Raw genomic sequence first — 18,703 nt, 5'->3', positions numbered from 1 at the left:
ATCAATATTAATCCCAGAACCCAATTAGAAACATTCAGCATTGCATGATAAGGAGTTGCTCTAATTATTATCACCTCATCAGTGATCAGTGTGTGCAAAATTCACGTATAAAAAAAAAAAAAAAAAATACATAAACAAGCAATTACTCCTCTTCTAGCAACAGCCAATGATTGCAACTGTTGATCATTTCTGCAAGTAACCATTATGTTTATTTCTACCTGAGAATATACCTAGTAATTCTTTTAATTATGTTAATTTTTTGCTTTTGATCACACGGTATAGTGCAGACCACCATCAAAAAACATGAAATAATGACATTTGAAAAAAAACAAAAACAATTGCTAGTCTCCAAATACAGCTACAGTGTACTCCTGTGGTCATAAAGGTTCAGGAACAATACTCAGGTAGGCTGTTAGTGCTAACGCCACTCAGTATTAAGGGGTCCAAAGTGAGGCAAGAAAATATCCTCCGCACGATTACACCACCAGCAGCCAGAACCGTTGATGTGAGGGAGGACGGCAGGATGATGCAAGGCTTTCATTCTGTTTTTGCCAAATTCTGATCCCACCATCTGAACGTGACAGCAGACTCATCAGATCAGGCAACGTTTTTTTCAGTCTTCTTTTGTCCAAGTTTTGGTGAGGCCATCCAAATTGTAGCCTCAGTGTCCTGTTCGCATCTGACTGAAGTGGTGCCCGGTGTGGTCTTCTGCTGCTGAGGCCCATCTGCTTCAAGGTTCAGCACGTCGTGCATTCTAAGAGGCGACATAACTTGGTTGTAGTGAGCAGTTATTTAAGCTTCTGTCCCCTTCTTATCAGTTAGAAGCAGTCTGACCTCTGGCATCAAGGAGGCATTTTCAACCAGAGAACTGCTGCTCACTTAATATTTTCAGTTTTTCAGACCACACTCTGTAAACCCTAGAGATTCCTGAGAGTTATGCTAGTTTATCTTGATTTGATAGAATAAAAATGAGGATGAAGTAAAATAATAATTTAGGGTTTTTAAACATAAATCAGCAAAAAAAAAAAGAAAAAAGAGTCAAAGTAAAAGGTCATAACTTTAAATTGCTTGTTATGTTCCATGAGCAGTTCAACAACACAGTAGTTGACAAATATGTACAGATAAACGAAAGTATTCCTCATATTTTACGAGCTGAATAATTATAATTTTTACTCAAATTATTTGACTGACAGTTACACCTAACGAGCTGTGTCAGCACTGGCAGACCAAACACATTTAAACAAAATTTAAGTAGTTAAAAGTCATTAATTTGAACATCAGAAGTTTGAAGAACGATAAGATTCGTCTGAAAGTCAATAATTCTCTCACCGCCCGAGGTCCCTGTGATTTGTGCAATAATTAATGTGCTGAACCCCTCAGATCCCTGATAGATAGCAAAAAATGTGAAATGCGCAGGAAACCATATGCACAACCTGTCAAATACCCAAACTGCCTCCAGAAGTGTTAATAATAGATAATAACATCAAAGAGACTGAATATACAAATCCTTCCATGACAGAGAAATTACATTTTCATTAGCTGAGCTGGAAGGAAATTAATCACGCGGGCTCGTAAATATTTTGAAAATCTAAGTGGGTGTTGTTGCCGAAATGTAGGCGATGTAAACGCTTAAATTAAGCCGTATGCCATTAAAGGGAAGTCTTAATATCAGAAAGACAAGGAAAGGGTGTCGTGTAACACGTTGTGTTTATTAAGTTCAGACACACACACATTAACAGTGTTTTTGCATGAATGTATAAAATGAATATAAAGAGAAATGCAGGGATGTTACAGGACTTCATTTCTTCTTGCCCGCTAAAGCTTCGGCGGCAGCGGCTGCTGCTGCCGCAGCGTCCGCTTTCAACTTCTCCTCTCGCTGCTCCAGGAAGACTTTGTACTCATCAGCTGATAGACTGGAGAGGAGGACGAGGAAGAGAGAGAGAGAGAGAAAAGGAAGATTGGAGATGAGGACAGAGATACACCCTTATTTTTTAAACTTGACAGGAGAAATCCTTCAGCTATCTGCAACATTAACTCCAAACCCCTTTTTGTTTTCAGTCCCCTGAATGAAAGAGCACCGACTTCTCTCGGGGCTCACCACAATGCAGCAGTGTTCAGCAACCCATCCAGGGAAAATTTCATTCTACAAAAAGGCAGAGATACCAATTTCTTCACTGACAGTACTCCCAATAAATCAAAATGCACTGCAGCCACGAGACAAGTTAGGTTCTAAGCAAGGGGGAGAAACTGATTCTGGGAAAAATACAGCACTATTAGCTGAAGTAGAAATGGAAGCGGCAGAAGTAGATGATAGAGTCTGAATACTAAACTACGTGATAAAAAAAAAAAAAAAAAAACATGAAATGCTGTGCACGTCATAAATGATAAAGATCTTGAAGGATAGGACGAAATGCAAAGCGAACAGGTTTGTGGCGCTTCGTCTAAAAGCAATCCAAAGCAACACGTACAAACTCATAACATCCCATTTTTTCTCTGATTTGGCACTATATACTATTTCTACAGTCACTATAAACTACATGCCGTGCTTCGGCATGCTGCGTTTGCAGTCAGTATATGGAAAAATAAACACGTTTAGCAGTTTTATTCTAACAGAAACCTCTGCAGCCTTGGAATCAAACTTTCATCCCACACAGGAAACAAATCACTTCTCTCCAAAGGTTTACTAGTTATTTTGTGTTTTCAGGCTTGTTTGTGGAGCTTTTTAATGACCGTCCACACTTCTCTTTTTTTTTCCCCCGCAGCTGTGGGCAGCTCCTCCGCCGCCTCTGCGAACTACATTGTGGGTGAGCCCATTAAGAGCACATTGGAAAATCAAGGGTTTCTGGTATGCATACTAACTTTGAGCATATTTTGCTTTCATAGCGTAATCATAATACACACTCAGAACCCAATTTGCAAGTTAACCCTTTAACACCTGGAGCAAAAACTGAGCGTTTTAACATGTTTCTCTTTGTACTGTAAACTACTAACGCAATTTGTTTTCCTTACGCGGTGAATTTGTAATTAGAATTTAAACAGAAAACAAAATGTAATTGACTATCACACCGGATTGTGCCTCTTTTTTCACTCAAACATTTGGGTTTCACATTTTTCACTATGGAAACACCTTTGTGCTTAAAAATGAACTACTACCGCCCTAACCATGTAGTTTACAGCAATAAAATTCACATTGCCTTTTAACATCGACTCTTTACTTCCATGAGCGAGAAGACAGCTTGGGTGGTACAACCCAATAACTGGTTGTGCCGCCCTTGGTAGCAAGAACTGCCATCAAGTGTTAGTGATGTCCTACAATGGGTCACTCTTCTTTCCGGAATTGTTTTAATTCAGCCACACTGGAGGGTTATTGGGCATGGCCGGTGTGTTTAAGCTCATACTAAAGCAACTCAGTTGGATTTAAGTCCAGACTTTGGCTAGGCCCTAAGTCATTTTATGTTATTGCCATCCAGAGGCAATAACTTGCTGATGGGTTTCAGATTAGTGTCCTGCTGTGTAACCGTGTAATGCCTGCACATTCTCCTTGAAGATTTTTTGCAGAATTCACATTTCTGGAATTTACAACAAGAATTCCAGGTCGTGAAGCAGCAAAGCAGCCCCATACCATTACACTACGACCACCATGACTGTTGGTATGAAGTTCTTTTCGTGAACTCAGTTTTATGCCAAATGTAACAAATCTTCAAAGTTTAACTTTTGAGAAAGGAATAATTTCCCAAAAGTCTTTGGGATCATGAGAATGCTTTTTGGCAATAATGAGCCTTTGTGTTCTTTTTTGGTCAGCAGTGGTTTTCTCCTTGGAACTCTCCCATGGAAGTCAAGTCTCTTCCTTATTGTTGAATCATGAACTCTGACCTGAACTGAGGCAATTTGGGCCAGCAGTTCTTTAGATGTTGTTCTGGGTTCTTTTGTGATCTCCTGGAGTAATTTTGGTAGGTCACTGCTCCTGTGAAGGTTCAGAACTGTTCCAGGGTTTTTTCATTTGTGGATAATGGATCTCACACTGTGGTTCACTGGAGTATCAAGACCTTAGAAATGACTTTGTACCCCTTTCCAGACTGACAGGCGTCAATGACTTTGCTTGAGTTTCTTTAAACTGTGACATGATGCGTTTCTTTTTGAGATTTTTTAGCCTCCTTCACTTTGTCAGACAGGTTCTATTTAAGTGATTTCTTTATTAAAAAGATCTGGCAGTAATCAGGCCTGAGTGAGGCAGGTGAAAGTAAACCCAGTTTTCAAAAAAATGTGGTTAATCACAATTAACTAATGAGTTAGCAAAGACGAAAGATTTTTTTTCACACCAGGTAGGTTTAGATTTAGCAATCATCATTTAAAAAATGCATTTTGTATTTACTCAGGTTATCTTTGTCTAATATTACAATTAGTTTGATGATCTGAAACATGTTATTGGGACAAATATGCAAAAACCTAAGAAACCAAAAAGGGGGCAAACACTTTTTCATCGTAGCAGCAGCCAAATCACGTCAGTCACAAACATTCAGACTAAAAGATCATAGTTCAGTACTGAATGCCAGGTGTGATGTGATACACTGGTTGTAGATATTGTATAACAGTGTTAATTATTCAAATGATAACCCTGGAACCCTGCATGATTTACAGTTTTTAACATTTTAGCATATTAGCAGGCTGTTTCGGCACAATTCTTTTCTAATTTGTCTTAATGAAGCCTAATTGTGCACTGTGCAGCTGCATTAGCTCGATACTCATTATTAAAGGACTAGGGGCTTTTACAGGTCCGTGCAATGACTCACGTCGTACTGCAAGAAGGTCTCAGGTGTTGGGTTTCAGTATGTCTAATAGCCAATCAAAAGCACTCCAAAAAAAACCCTACGGTGGCTGTTTGGAGCCACTGCAAACGATGTCCACAATGTCTGCTGTCTCTGTGTGTCTGACAGAGTCAGTCTGACATCCAGTGGCCACATTTACAGCATCCACAGACTCTATAAAATGATATCCACCTTGACGTTACCCACTGGTGTTTGAACACTGGTTCTGAAGCCTTGAGCTGAGCATCTTTGTTTTTATGAATCCAGACGTCAAACGTGAGGGATGGATCTAACTGAGAACCCGAGGAAACGGCACACTCATCCAGCAGCAACCTGTCAATCACCAGGTAAGCGAGCGGCAGAGCACATTTCACTTCATCGTCTGTTTTCCTCCACAAGGGGACTTTAAATTACATGGAGCATTAAATAAAAATTCAAACTCTTGATTAAAACGATAAATTTCTTGCATTAATGTACTAAGCTATAAAATCAAGTTTGGAGTATCCTGTGAGTGCACAGTTATTTTTTTTAATCATCTCATAAACACAATTTTAACAAAATCAGAACCTCTCTCTGGGTTTATATATTTAGCTGCATCTTTTCACAAATGTTGGGATGCAAACATGTGCGAACGTTGTCTGGTCTTAATGTAACTGCATATAATGTTGGACTTCATGTGTTCTGGGTGTTAGAAGGCAAACAAGCAGCTCAGAAAGAACTTTTCGTTCTCTGGGTTTTTGGAAAACAAACTGTATTAAGCCGTTAGGATTATGCTCAGAGTCTGCAAAAGTTACCGCTGATAGTGTTATGATGTGGAGTCTGAACCATGGAGGCTTCCATTAGTGACCTCTGTCCACATCTACTGCCAGCACTGAGCGCTGCTTCAGTTGTTTGAATCTCAGGAGTATGATGAGTGGCGGTCGACTGAGGGGACTGATGAATATCTACCGTGATAAGTGAACGGATGCCGAGGCCATTTTGTTAGAGTCTGACAATGTGGCGACAAGAATGAACTTCAAATTGGAAGGAAAACAGTTTCATTGGGTCTTTGATTGTGTTATTGTAGCAGCTTGGTTTGTCTTACAAGACAGCATGACGTTGCTGAAATGCTGAAATCCTGCTTAACTGCACATTTCTGCATTTCTCTATACCGCAATATGTTACAATGTTTGACTGGCTGTTGGACTGTCGTGTTGGCTGCTGTTGTCTTTTATAACGTGCATGCTAACAAAAAAAACAAACAAACCTCCATCCCAAAAAGCAATAGGGTTATTTTCTCATAGCCTGCTATGTAATCTAAATTAGTTTCTCCAAACAGATGAATCATCCCCTTTGGGTCATTAGAAAGACTGAAGGTTGAGCACGAGTTTAGCTCACTGGGTGAGTAGGCGACCACATGCCCCTTGGCTGTATTACAGCAGCCGGGTTTGAGTCCAGCCCTCGACCCTTGGCTGCATGTATCCCCCCGCTCTTTCTCCCACCTTCCTTTTTGATCTTCACTATCCAATAAAGGCAAAACTGTCTAAAAAAGTAACGTTTAGAAGGAACGCAGACTTTTCTTCAATTTGGACACTGTGGTAAGGAAACATTTCCTACTTATGAAACAGTGTTTCCTGTTCTCTCCAGGTTGCAAACACCTGATTTCAGATGCTGATTGCTTTTCCACTGCTGTCTCTTCAGCTTTTATACTGGGCCAAGGTCACAAACACACAACTGTTTTGGGAAAAGGCAATGTTCTTTATTCATAAGTTAATGTGAGCTACAGATTGATTTAGTGCAGGGTGATGCACAGGTTGTATTACTCTGAAACAAAACCCAGCTTTCCATCTTTTCCATCTGTGTCCTCACAGTGTGACCAATGTCGCCTCACTGAGGGGATCCTCGCACATCTTCCTTGGTTCTGCCTGACGTTATGCGAGTATTGGATAGAAATTTTCCAGTGTTTGTCATCCGCCCTGTCCAAAGACATTAAACCCAACAACATACTGGAAATTTCTGGATGCTCTGTAGAAACCTTTTAACTTTCATATCCAGATTGCTCTGCATCTGTGAATGCTGGTTGCCAATAAACTGATTCTTTTCTTCTCCACCCACCTTTGCACACTGGAGATGTTATTTGTTATACAAATAGAAGAACTACCTGTGTGTAAACCAAATACTCGGGGTAGATTTAATAGGATGTGGGGGCCTGTTCTTGATATATTACCTCTCACAAGCAATGAGCTTTACTTATTTCTCAGCCCAACAGGGTACCGAGTCCTTTTTATATATTTTGGTTATTTTCTGTTTTCATAATGTCAATACTCTGTATGTATTACCATCTGGCACACTCTTGTTTGTTCACTGTTCTGTGTCTGTTTACGGCAAAAATAAATAAATAAATGAAATGAAATCAGGATAAGGATATCAGTCTGATCCTGTCTGAAAAACCTAGATTCGGTGTTGTTGAAAAACTGCTGATCTTTTTAATTCCCTTCTACATTATCCTGCGTTCAGCTTGCCATGCATCAGTGGGTTTGCACTGGATCCTAACAGGAGGAAGATTGGAGCAATCTAGCAAGAAAGGATCAGTACTCTGGATGCATTTCATCCTGCTATGTCAACAGCTTTTCTTCGTATGTTTTCAGAAGTTTTTCACCTCACAGCAAACTGTGGGCAGTTGAATTCCCAGAACTGAAAAGCTCGGATGAAGACTTAAATTCCCCTGCCTGCTTTTCTCCATCTGGTACCCTCACTCTTGTTCAGCCTAACACTTGTTGGGATTCTTTCATTACACTGAAACATTCGATTGGTACTTCCCGATAGCTCAATAAAATGAGATTAGAAGTACACCAAGTACAGAATCGGGACTTACTCGTTGACAACCTTAATGCCCAGGGAGCGAGCTGAGCCGACGATGCTTTTCACAACCGTCTCAAGGGAGGCGTTCCTCATTTTGAAGCACTCGTCCTGAGCTTTCACCTGTGCGATTTCATACACTGCTCTGACGGACACCATCCCCGCCGTCTCGTGACCTTGACGCACACACAAAACAGAGGGCGAAGCATGAATAAAACAATAAAAAATTCACTACATGTATCAAGAAAGGTTGAAGGAGGGCAAAGCGAGTTGGAAATCTGTGTGCACAGGTGAGTGTGTCGGCGTTGCAGGAGTCAGCTGAAGGTAGCTTGAAGCATAAAACGTGAAAATCCATAATTCTCTTTCCCTAACACACCATGTTTGCCACTTCCCACCTCTGCCACAGCGTTTCCCCATATGTCATGAATTTAACATCAATCACAGCAAAGCTCAAATCCGAGTCCATGAAGAGACATGTGTCCATAACAGGATGCGCTCAGCAGGTGAAAACTTTAGTAAGAGCAGATACATGACTGAGGCAAGACCTCTCACCTGTCTTTCCAGCTCCTTTTGCAATTCCTGCCGCTTGTTTGAGGAAGTAAGACACCGTGGGCTGGCCGATCGTCAGGTCATACGTTCTGTCAGGCTGAGAGTGAAGAAGAGAGACAGAGGAATTAATATTAACACCCATGAAACCCTTGAGAGTGTGAATACATGAGATTTTGCAGAATGTATAAATATTATTGTAACTAAGATTTTAACATCCTGATCTTGACCCTATTGCCAGTATTGCTTGTGCTTTAGCACAACCAAAGTAGATGGGACAGTGTTTAACAGAGATCCTAATTATTATTTCCCCAAAATTAACACCAGTGTGTTTTCATCCCCCTGGAAAAAATAAAAATACTGGCACCAAAATCCTATGTCACCTCATTCTTGAGTTATCACATTCTGTATTTAGTAGATACAGCTACGGTATCAATTTGAAGCTACTACATCCTTGTTTTTGAATTATCACATTCACAAACTTGAATGTTGGCAGGGTGATGACATTACAAGACATTGAAACAACCCAATGTCTACAATGAGGGTCATGACAGTTTCTGCTGTGGCGTGTCAGATACATTCACTGGTCAATTTATTAGGTACACCTTGCTAGTACCCAGTGGACCCGTTTAGCCTTCAGAACTGCCTTCATTCAGAATTTTGGTCCATGCTGACATGATGTGAATCTTCTATCTTCTAATCTCCATGCCATGGTGACTGTGGAGGCCATTTGAGTACAGTGAAGCCATTATCATGTTCATGACACCAGTTTGAGATGATTTGAATTTTGTGGCATGATGGGTTATCATGCTGGAAGCAACCATCAGAAGATTGGTGCACTGGTCATTAAGGGATGGACAGATGGTCAGAAACAATATTTAGGCAGGCTGTGCTGTTTGTTACTAATGGACCTAAAGTGGGGTATGGAAAGATCACCCCAAACTGCTACAAGGCAGGACAGATCGACAATTTCATGTTGTTTGCACCAGCTTCTGACGTTTACATCTGAATGTTAAAGCAGAAATCGAGACTCGTCACATCACGGGCAACATTTTTTCTTCAATTCTCCAATTTTGGTGAGTCTGTTTGAACTGTAGTTTGTTTCCTGTTCTTAGCTGACAGGAGTGCCACCCAGTGAGGTCTGCTCATCTGCTTCGAGGTTCCACTTCTTGTGCATTCAGAGATGCTCTTCTGCATACCTTGGTTGCAGTGTTGGGCAAGTTACTTTGAAAAAGTAATTCAATTATAGTTACTAGTTACTTCTTCAAAAAAGTAACTGAGTTAGTAACTGAGTTACAATATTCTAAAAGTAATTAATTACTTGGAAAAGTAACTATTGCGTTACTTTAAAAAAACAAAGAACGTTTAACCCTCTGGGGTCCAGAGTATAATTGGCCATTTTTTTTACTACTCTTGATTTTCCCTCTACATTTTACCTTTAAAAACGATTTGCTTTGCCTTGTTTGGTATCATTCTTTTTAGCACAACATCACGTGTCTGAATTTACAGTCATGTTTTCATTTTGACAAATTGTATAACCAGAATTGATCTAAAATCAGACAAAAACCATAAAATCAGAGTAGAAAAAGTTATATTTTTACTGTAACAACCATAAACATGTTTAATGAATGATATTTCATAACTTCAAATGCAAATATTAATTGTCAATTTTAAAATCCTATGCACAAGTTTTGCAAACAAATTTATTTGCATCCATTTATCTTGATTTTTTAAATAACCATTTCAAACTATTTACAGAACAATCAGCTGTTCTTCAATAAGATGCCACAAATTATTTGTGCCACTCCAAAAACATAATGTCTGTCCACTATAAAGGAGAACATCACAGCCTGATACCTGCAGGTCTGACAGCAGCAGGTGTATCACTCCTTTTTCTACCTGGAGACAGCAGTCACCTCATTGTTCTGAGGCACAACACAAAACTATCCACAACACTACACACTAACTACACAAGACAACACATTAACTACACACTCCAAACACGCTAAACGTCACAAATCTCTCACATCTCACAACTCTCTCTCTCTCTCTCGCTGTCACTCCTAAAACTTCCCCTGTTTTGTTTTGGTTTTTTGCTCATAAGCAGAGAGTGCTTGGCAAACAGAGAGAGACGTTACGTTAGCATAACGCTAACGTGGCAAAACTATTGAGGTAAAAACGCCGCGTATATCTTGTTTATCACGACTCTGGTTTTACGTGGCCTATCAACACAATTTATAAACTGGTATATATCACCTTGTTGCTTTGTCTTTAAGTGGTCATGTGATTGACTTACCACGACTACTTTATTCTTCCTCAGTCAAACAGCAGCACTCCTGCGATTGTTTTGCCCCCTGAGCTCCAGGTGTTGTGCTAGACAGTGATCGTGATTGCCGTCCGCGGGAGCGCGCAGCTGCTTAAAGCTGTAGCGTCCAGATTACTTACAGCTACTTCCTGCAGCTGATATAAGATGCGGTAAGCTGAACACAGCTTCAACCGTCTGTTTGTTGAAAAATAGTAACGGACCGCGTTTCCTTGTTAGTAACTGTAACGGCGTTGTAACGATAGGAATAGTAATTAGTTAGATTACTCGTTACTGAAAAAAGTAACGCCGTTACTTGTAACGCCGTTATTCCCAACGCCGTTATTCCCATCACTGCTTGGTTGTAATGATTGATTATTTGAGCTGCTGTTGCCTTCCTACCAACTTGAAGCAGCCTGTCCATTTTACTCTTGACTTCTAGCATCAACAAGGCATTTTTACCCAGACTGCTGCTTCTCACTGGATATTTTCTCTTTTCAGACCATTATCTGTAAACCCTACAGACAGGAGTGTGAAAATCCCAGCAGAACGGCAGTTTCTAAAACACTCACACAGCCTGTCTGGCAACAGCAACCATGCCACACTGAAAGTCACGTAATTCACCTCTCTTCATTTTCTAATGCTCAGTTTGAACTTAAACGAGGTCATCTTGACTCGCTGCTCCCTGACTGACTGATTAGATATTTATGTTAACGAGCAATTGAATAGGTCTACCTGATAAAGTGGCCGGTGATTGTGACCTGACATAATCATTGTGAGGAGCAAGAAACTGGTTAAAAAATGTATTTTCATGCACTGGACTGAACATTTTCATGCAGAATAATAGGGGAGGTTTTTGAAACGGCCTCCTGGGTTTTTCAAACATCACCATCTAATTATTTTTTCAGAAAACGACTCTGTGAACCGAATGCGTGCTAATGCATGAGGAGCACAAATTAAATCTAATTGCAGCAGCTGAGCTAACATTCACAGCAGCTCGTTGAGTTCGAAAACTCTTTCCGACTCATTTTGAAATTAGATTTTGAGGTAAGATGTCAGAAGCAGCTCTACCTTCCAGCGCGATTCTTTAAAGTCTGCTCTGAAGCCGTCACCACGCATCACGAGAGCAACTCTGGCGGAGAATTACGACATTCGTCTAATTGGTTTGAACGAACAAACAGATTAACCTTCTTAACTCAGATAATTGAAAATGGCGGATAATCTTCAAACACAGTCTTGAGTCATTTGGTTTCCCTGTACTGCTGAGTTTGCTGAAAGTCTTAACGCAGCAATATAAAAACATAGCTTGGTCCTACTTCTCACAAGATTAGGACATTTCTGGGAATTCAACTTAAGGCCCGTTAAATTGCAAAAAGTTAAAAAGCTTTTATTATCACATGAGTAAAGCAAAGATAATCGCATATTAGCCGATCTTCTTCGGGGTCTGGAGGCAGTGCGCTTCATGTTTTAAGGGCGAATTAATTCACAGTATTAATCCTACCCTGTGGATTGGGAGAATTTACATTTTCTTTATTCCACTGTGAGAACCTTTATTTCAAATAAGTTGTTTTCAAGTTTATGATGTCAATTACTGCACCGATCAACAAGGCAGCTTATTATTTTGTCTTTTTCTGTTATGGATAAAATTTATGCCATAACCTGCTGGTTCACTGTGAACCTTTTAATGCCTCAGCTGCATTAGAATAAAAGTAGGACAGCAACCTCCTTGCAACTAGGAAGAAGAAAAATTTAATGTTTTTTCACATCCAGCCACTGATTGCAAGTAGCTGCCGTGACCAACTAGTTACATAGAGCTCGAGCATGTAACACCCTCAACCTTGAAAGTGGCTGACCACTTTCAATCACAAGACAAGCGCACAGGTCACCTGATAGGACAGAACCTCAATCTCACTTTGTATTTCTGCTCATCTCTGAATTAGGGTTTCATATTCTGCATTGTTAGAATTTAGCTTTCTGGTATTTCTATATCTTGTTTATTGCCTTACACAAGTTCTGTTTGGAGTTGTTATTTCATGCCTTCAGTTGCAGAAATCTTTAGGTTTACTTAGTAAAAACCCTTTAGTTTTCCCATTTTGTTCCTCTAGTCTTTGTATTTTTGTCTCCCGTGTTCCTCGTTCAGTTGTGTCTTGTTTAATTTTGGTAATTGTTGTTCTCTTTATCTTGTGTTCTGTTTACATCCCTCAGTCTTGTTGTTTCTACAGTTTTCAGCCGTGGCTTCCACCTGTTATCTCTCCTCTTCATCGTCTCTGTCTCCCTCTGTTCGGTGTTGCATCGTCTGCATTATCTGTGCGTTCCCAGTTTCTGTATCATGACACAGAGTGCCGTCTAATTTGTAAACACATTGCCAGCACACTGTGATCAATCTGAATCAGTCTGCAACAATGTGCACGACTTGCGGTTGGGGACTTGACTCAAAGAGTTGCCGATTGGTCATATTTCCACATATAAGCACGACTGCTGAGCGCCTGTGTCATTAAATCGCAGACCTGCAGGGTCTGTGATGGAGTTGCTGAGGCTGGTGAATTTCTATGTATGCAGATGGCAACACATTTGCAATTTTTGACAATTTATCACAGTTAATCACCGCATGAAATTGCCAGTTTGTCCCAATTCAGGCACAAACCAATCTTGCTGGTGTTTTATCGCAGTCTTTGAGAGTGGTTGCATCTGGTTTTCGAGGCAACCATTTCAAAGGCGAAATGATCGCAAGCTGGTCACAATAAAATTTGTTGCGTCAAGTGCAGTGTTAAACTCTCAGGAGAACTGTGATGCTGGATGCAGCTGTAATAAAAACTTTGTATGAAGTTACTGCCTTGTGTGAAGAATGCAAGTTTATATTTTAAGAAAATGTTCTATTAAAGTTTTCCCATAAATCAGGCTGCATTAGTTATGTCTTCAGCTTAAGCGTCGCTGTTCTGCAGCCTTTCGGATTATCGTAAATTAATCTGACTTCAGTCACAGGTTACTTTTCATTTGTGCGACCTGCATGAACCAACACAGTAAAAACACATTGTGTGAGGACAAGCTTTTGATGATGATGATTAACAGACTGGTATTCCGATAGATTAGATTTCCACTCTTACACTACAAAGTCGATATCCACTGTGTTCGTACTGTGCCGACACATTCTGATACTGTATCTCACCCACGGACTTTCAACATGCGGACTGGAGGGAGACTGAATCACTGACCTTCCGATTAAATGACTCAACTCAAGTCAACAACATCTGCCGTCTCATTACTAAGCAGTCGGATTCTCCAACTTTCTCCTTCACACCTTTTTAACTTCATGAAGTTTTCCATCAACGGCAGAGGAAAAGTGATTAGAAGAAGACATAGGAGGGGATTATTTGGACTATTCCACTGCAGCCTTAATGAAAATGACCCTACTTCTCACTTGCTTTATGATCTCAGCAAAAATTTTCCTGGCGAGTTTATGGTCTCCAGGTGTAGTTTCAAGTCTTTTTTTAGTGCAGTTAAGATGTACGGTTGTAATTTATGATCTCTACCATAATCACAAGGCAGCCACGATTTAGGGCAGGGTTACCTTGGGATTGACAAGTTGCTCCCGTATGAGGGTGCAGAGTCCCTCGGTTGTTTATGTACACATCCAGCAGATACAAAGCATATTTATTGATTTGGAGACATGTTTCAGGCCATTTGAGGAATTGGGAATCTTTTTTTAGCTCTAGTTTAGCTCCACCAGCTCCTCTGGGGGAGTAGGTGACTCTTCATCCACTAAATGCTCCACTATGTTCAGCCGATACTTGCTAACAGTGACAGTCTGCTGCTGTTCGGTGCTGAGCATGTACCGTTCAGTGGATTTTTCTGAGCTATTTCACTGAACAGCCGCCTACTGTGGCATGAAAATAACACCGATGAGGCTGAATCGGAACAGAAAAGGCCACTGACCAAAACAAAGAGCAGAGGGGAGCGCAGTGTCGGGTGATATTTCTGTGTTTATTTATCATTTTCCACAGCGTTCACATCCCTTGTGGCACTTCATCTGCTTTTTACATGAACTAGACTCACTTAACTTTGAAGTAACCTAAGCCATCTGCATGAGGCGTTTCCATTTTTCTGTCTACTGTGTGCGTGTTTAGCCGAGTGCTGCTGCACATCTGCTCCCGAGCCCCATGTGCTCACCCTCTCCGTCCTCCCCCCAGGACCAAAACAAAAATAATTTCTTCAGCCTCACTGAGTCATTCTGACCCTGCTTTTTCCCCCCCACCAAATTCAGATTCATTCCCTGGTTGGAGGTTTTTATTAGCTAGAATATGACATCCAATGCAATCATTAAACCATCTTGGGAGAGTACTTTGCATCATCTATTTTCTGTCACATAAAAATTTAAACAAACATGAGACAATAAAGTGCAGGCTGAGCTGAGAAAACACCGCGGAGCAGGTGATTTGTCATCGGAGACATGTTATCTCGCACGATATGACCTTTCGATGGAAGGAAGATCATTTATTCTGTGGAAAAGCTGTTTGGTGTAAGAGTTCAATTAGCTGCTGTTGTTTCTGAAGAGAAAACACCTGCTCGGGGATTTTTCTGACGAGCAAAATGAGCAAGCAGAAAATTCAAAGATGGATAATAAAGAGGAGGCGGGAGCAAAGGAACAGTTAGTGACGTTTAAGGAGTTCAGCATTTTGGAGAATATGCTTATAGATAATATAGAGTCAGATGATCAGATTTGCTGGTTTTGCCCAAATAAAATCTGTCTGAGCATCTAAAATTAATTAATTAACAGGATTTATGTTGTTTGCTTGATCGACTAATCAGATCATGCGTCCATTGGACGTAAAACATACAGCTTATTGCACCAGCAGCATCTGCTCTTATATAACTATCATTAGCTTACAGCTTTAAGTGTTTAAGGTATGTGCTAACTAAAAATAAAGACAAGATGATAGTTCATTAAATTTTAATGAAATTTGCAAATTGTTTCGGTGGAGTTTAATAAACTCAGCCGTCTGCTCCTTGCTATCTAAAATATAACAGGACACCGGAGTATATTCTCGAGCATCTCACACTTCTGATAATCAGTTGTCTGCTTGACGTTTATTCAGCTGTGTGAAAACTATAACTTTAACCTCAGCCAAACCGATTTACTCACGAACAAATAAAACACTGAAAAAAGCCAAACAATAACATTTTTAAGTTATCTAAGTGACTTATATATCATGTTTAACCTGAGTAGCGAAAGACGACGGTGGGTTTGAAAACGATTTGCCGGGAGTCCGGTGTTCTCACCGGCTCTAGTGAGCCTTGAACCCTGGCTAGCTATCGAGCTGGTGGGTAACAGACATATCCGAAAACGTCGGAGCGCTTTTGAAAATATGTGGTGTCTTGATAAACTGAGCAGATATTTCAAGTTTACACAGCTACATTCTCGCCTGAAAATATGTTAAACGTTTATTTTGTGACCCAGAAAGAATAATAAGATTAATATTAAAACCAACTAGCTGCCGCCATTGTTGGAAACTGAGCAGGGCTGCGCTGGGCCACGCTATGAATTCTGGGATAGGTTGGGCCATGAAGTATACACCCGACCCATCCTTCAAAATCTGGGGAAACGAAGGACGCATTTGTTGGTCGCATTTGTCGGAGTCTTCGAATTTGGACAGTCTTCGTCGTGTTGCTGTAACGTAATTGGCCTACAAATGCTAGCAGAGGAGGATGCGGTTCCTGAATTTGGACACAGCTACGATACCGGACACTGCTTCTTCTTCTTCGGGGTTTAACGGCAGCTGGCATCCTTGTACATGCAGTGCTGCCATCTTGTGTTTCAGTCCGTTATTACACTCTTAAATCCTACTACTGATTCCTTACAAAGCTTCAAACGACACATCGACTATTAAATTAGTCGTCGACGATTTTGATAGTTGACGTAATCGTGACTAGTCGACTAATCGTGGCGGCCCTAATCTCGACACACATTTTGCAGCAGTCACTGAACCAGCAATTGACTGTATATAAAAGATGGTGGCAGACACTGTGACATCACCCAGTTGTTTGTAAAGCCTTTTGAATAGGGCTGAGTACCATTTATGTATGAACCAATACCAGTCCTAGGATTTGGTTTTGGTTACTTTTTGTCGTTCCTTGTATTGAAATAATAAAATTCAAAATGTTTATTTGTTATTTACTTAAAACATTTTACATACCACACCAGCTGCCTGGTCACTCTATAATGATGGGAAGTGACCGTCATAGTGTTTCCATGCGACAATATTATATAGTAATCTTAGGCTGTTACTTATTGGTACATTTTGACGTTTAGACCACACTATCTCAGATAATTGTGTTTGTTTACCATAGGTAGCATGCTGGAAAGACATTTCAACGCAGCCAGTGTAAAAATGTTATTTTAAAACTTCAACTTACACTGTGGTGGCACGGTGATTTGTTGGTTAGCCCCGTAACCTCAAAGGGTCCTGGTTTAACTCCCGTATCTGGCTGCGGCCTTTCTGTGTGGGTTTGCATGCTCGTCCCATTTCTGTGTGCGTTCACTCCGGATAATCCGGCTTCCTCCCACAGTCCGAAGACATGCCTGATCTTAGGTTAACTGGAGATTCTAAATTGGCTTATTTTTAAAATGAATTCTCATGCTGTGTTTAATAATGTTTTAACCTACTGACTAAGACTATAAAACCTAATAGGAAAAAAACTGAATGAAAGACTTCCATATAATCTGACCTCTGTTTAGCGACCGACTGGTCATTAGAAAGAAAACAGGTTTGGCTCCACTTCCAGGCCTGGAGGTTTCCCCCCCATCTTTTAGATACAGTCTATGGCATTAGCAAATGACTTCTCAGATGTGACTGGAATTATTCATCCATTTACTACTTGCTTCATAATCAGGAGTTCTGTGTAGAAGACTCTTCAAAAAACAGAAAAAATGCAAAAAACAAACAAACCCCAAAACCCTTTGGAGACTCATTTGCTCTCTGCCGTCAAATACATCACAGTTAACGTTGGTTAAATAAATAAGTTCTGACATGCATTTCTGTAACATATACACATTATCCCGAGCAAGCTTACCCAAATGATTAAATACTTTGTTTCAGCGTTTGCTGGGGGTGTGCTGCATAGCTCTTGCAAAACTACTGTTTCACTCATGCAAGTCTACAGCTGTGGTGGTTCCAGATTTAAATATCTCAACAACTATAAGAAGAAGTATTTCCTCACATCCATGCCCCACTCAGGATGAATTGTAATAATTTGGACAATCTTCTGACTTCTTCAGGTCAAGACTTTAATTTGTGCAATATCTGGCTTCAAACACCTGAAAAATTAATGACATTCTCATCGTCCACAGCTGCAACTCAGCATGTCAGAGTTAAGCTTAAAGAGCTGCTGTGACCAAGAGCTGGTACGATAGCTTTTTGAGGCTTTGGGTCTTTTTGTCTGAAGAAATATGATGGAAGCATCACTTTTTTCTAACTTCAGACGAGGCCAGGATAGCTGTTGCCCCCCTGCCTCCAGCCCTTTTACTGAGCTAATTGCCTCCCGGCTTTCACACACGGACATGACAGTGGTATCGATCTTCTCATCTGACTCTCTGCAAGAAAAGTGAAAAAGTGGAATGTCTGAAAAAGTCAATTTGTTCCTTTAAAGTAAGATGAAAGGGACTGTAAGATGTGCTTAAACCTACTGACAAGGATGAGGTGAAAGCCTGCAGAGAAACATCCTCTCAGAGGCTGACACATGTTGCATGCGCACACATTAAACATTACACGCAGAATGCACACACACTGTGCAGCTTGAACTGCAACGCTACAAATCACCAGCAGATGGCACTGCACTGATAGACAGAAGCAGGGCTCCAGATGTGATGGCAGAGCTGTTGCTGGATATTGCATGTCAAAATAAATTCACGCCTCTGAAAGGATTAGGCTTTCCCTCCTTGTGAACCTCATTACACAACACACTGAGAGAGCAGCAAGGACACAGCACACAAAAGGTGGGAGGGAAGTATGAGGAAGTCAAAAAAATATGTTCTTGTGTGAAATAAATACTACAAACATAACACCTCTTTTTGGAGTAATTCACATCTCTTGCATGCACTTAATGCTTCTTGACTCCAGGTTCCTCTGGGTATTGCTTCATTAATGAATGCAAATGGAATGGCTTACTTCGCTGGTAGAGTATGAATAATGGAAGTGCTGCGATAATGTTATGCAGC

General features: G+C 40.5%; 1 protein-coding gene across 1 annotated transcript in view; it reads right to left on the bottom strand.

Moving 5' to 3' along the window:
* Positions 1 to 1,695: 1,695 nt before the first annotated feature.
* Positions 1,696 to 18,703, bottom strand: part of mrpl11 (mitochondrial ribosomal protein L11) — a 60,393-nt gene continuing 43,385 nt past the window's right edge. Inside the window, exons 4-6 of the mRNA XM_063486191.1 lie at positions 8,196 to 8,289; positions 7,660 to 7,819; positions 1,696 to 1,913 (exon numbers count right to left, since the gene is read on the bottom strand). Coding sequence (XP_063342261.1) covers positions 1,799 to 1,913; positions 7,660 to 7,819; positions 8,196 to 8,289 — 369 coding nt within the window. The 3' untranslated portion in view covers positions 1,696 to 1,798. The remainder of the gene's footprint in view (positions 1,914 to 7,659; positions 7,820 to 8,195; positions 8,290 to 18,703) is intronic.

This window comes from Pelmatolapia mariae, linkage group LG2 (genome assembly GCF_036321145.2).
Source record: "Pelmatolapia mariae isolate MD_Pm_ZW linkage group LG2, Pm_UMD_F_2, whole genome shotgun sequence".
Taxonomy (NCBI): domain Eukaryota; kingdom Metazoa; phylum Chordata; class Actinopteri; order Cichliformes; family Cichlidae; genus Pelmatolapia; species Pelmatolapia mariae.
Note: the sequence above shows the minus strand (reverse complement) of the source record. Positions and strands in the feature narration are given on the sequence as shown.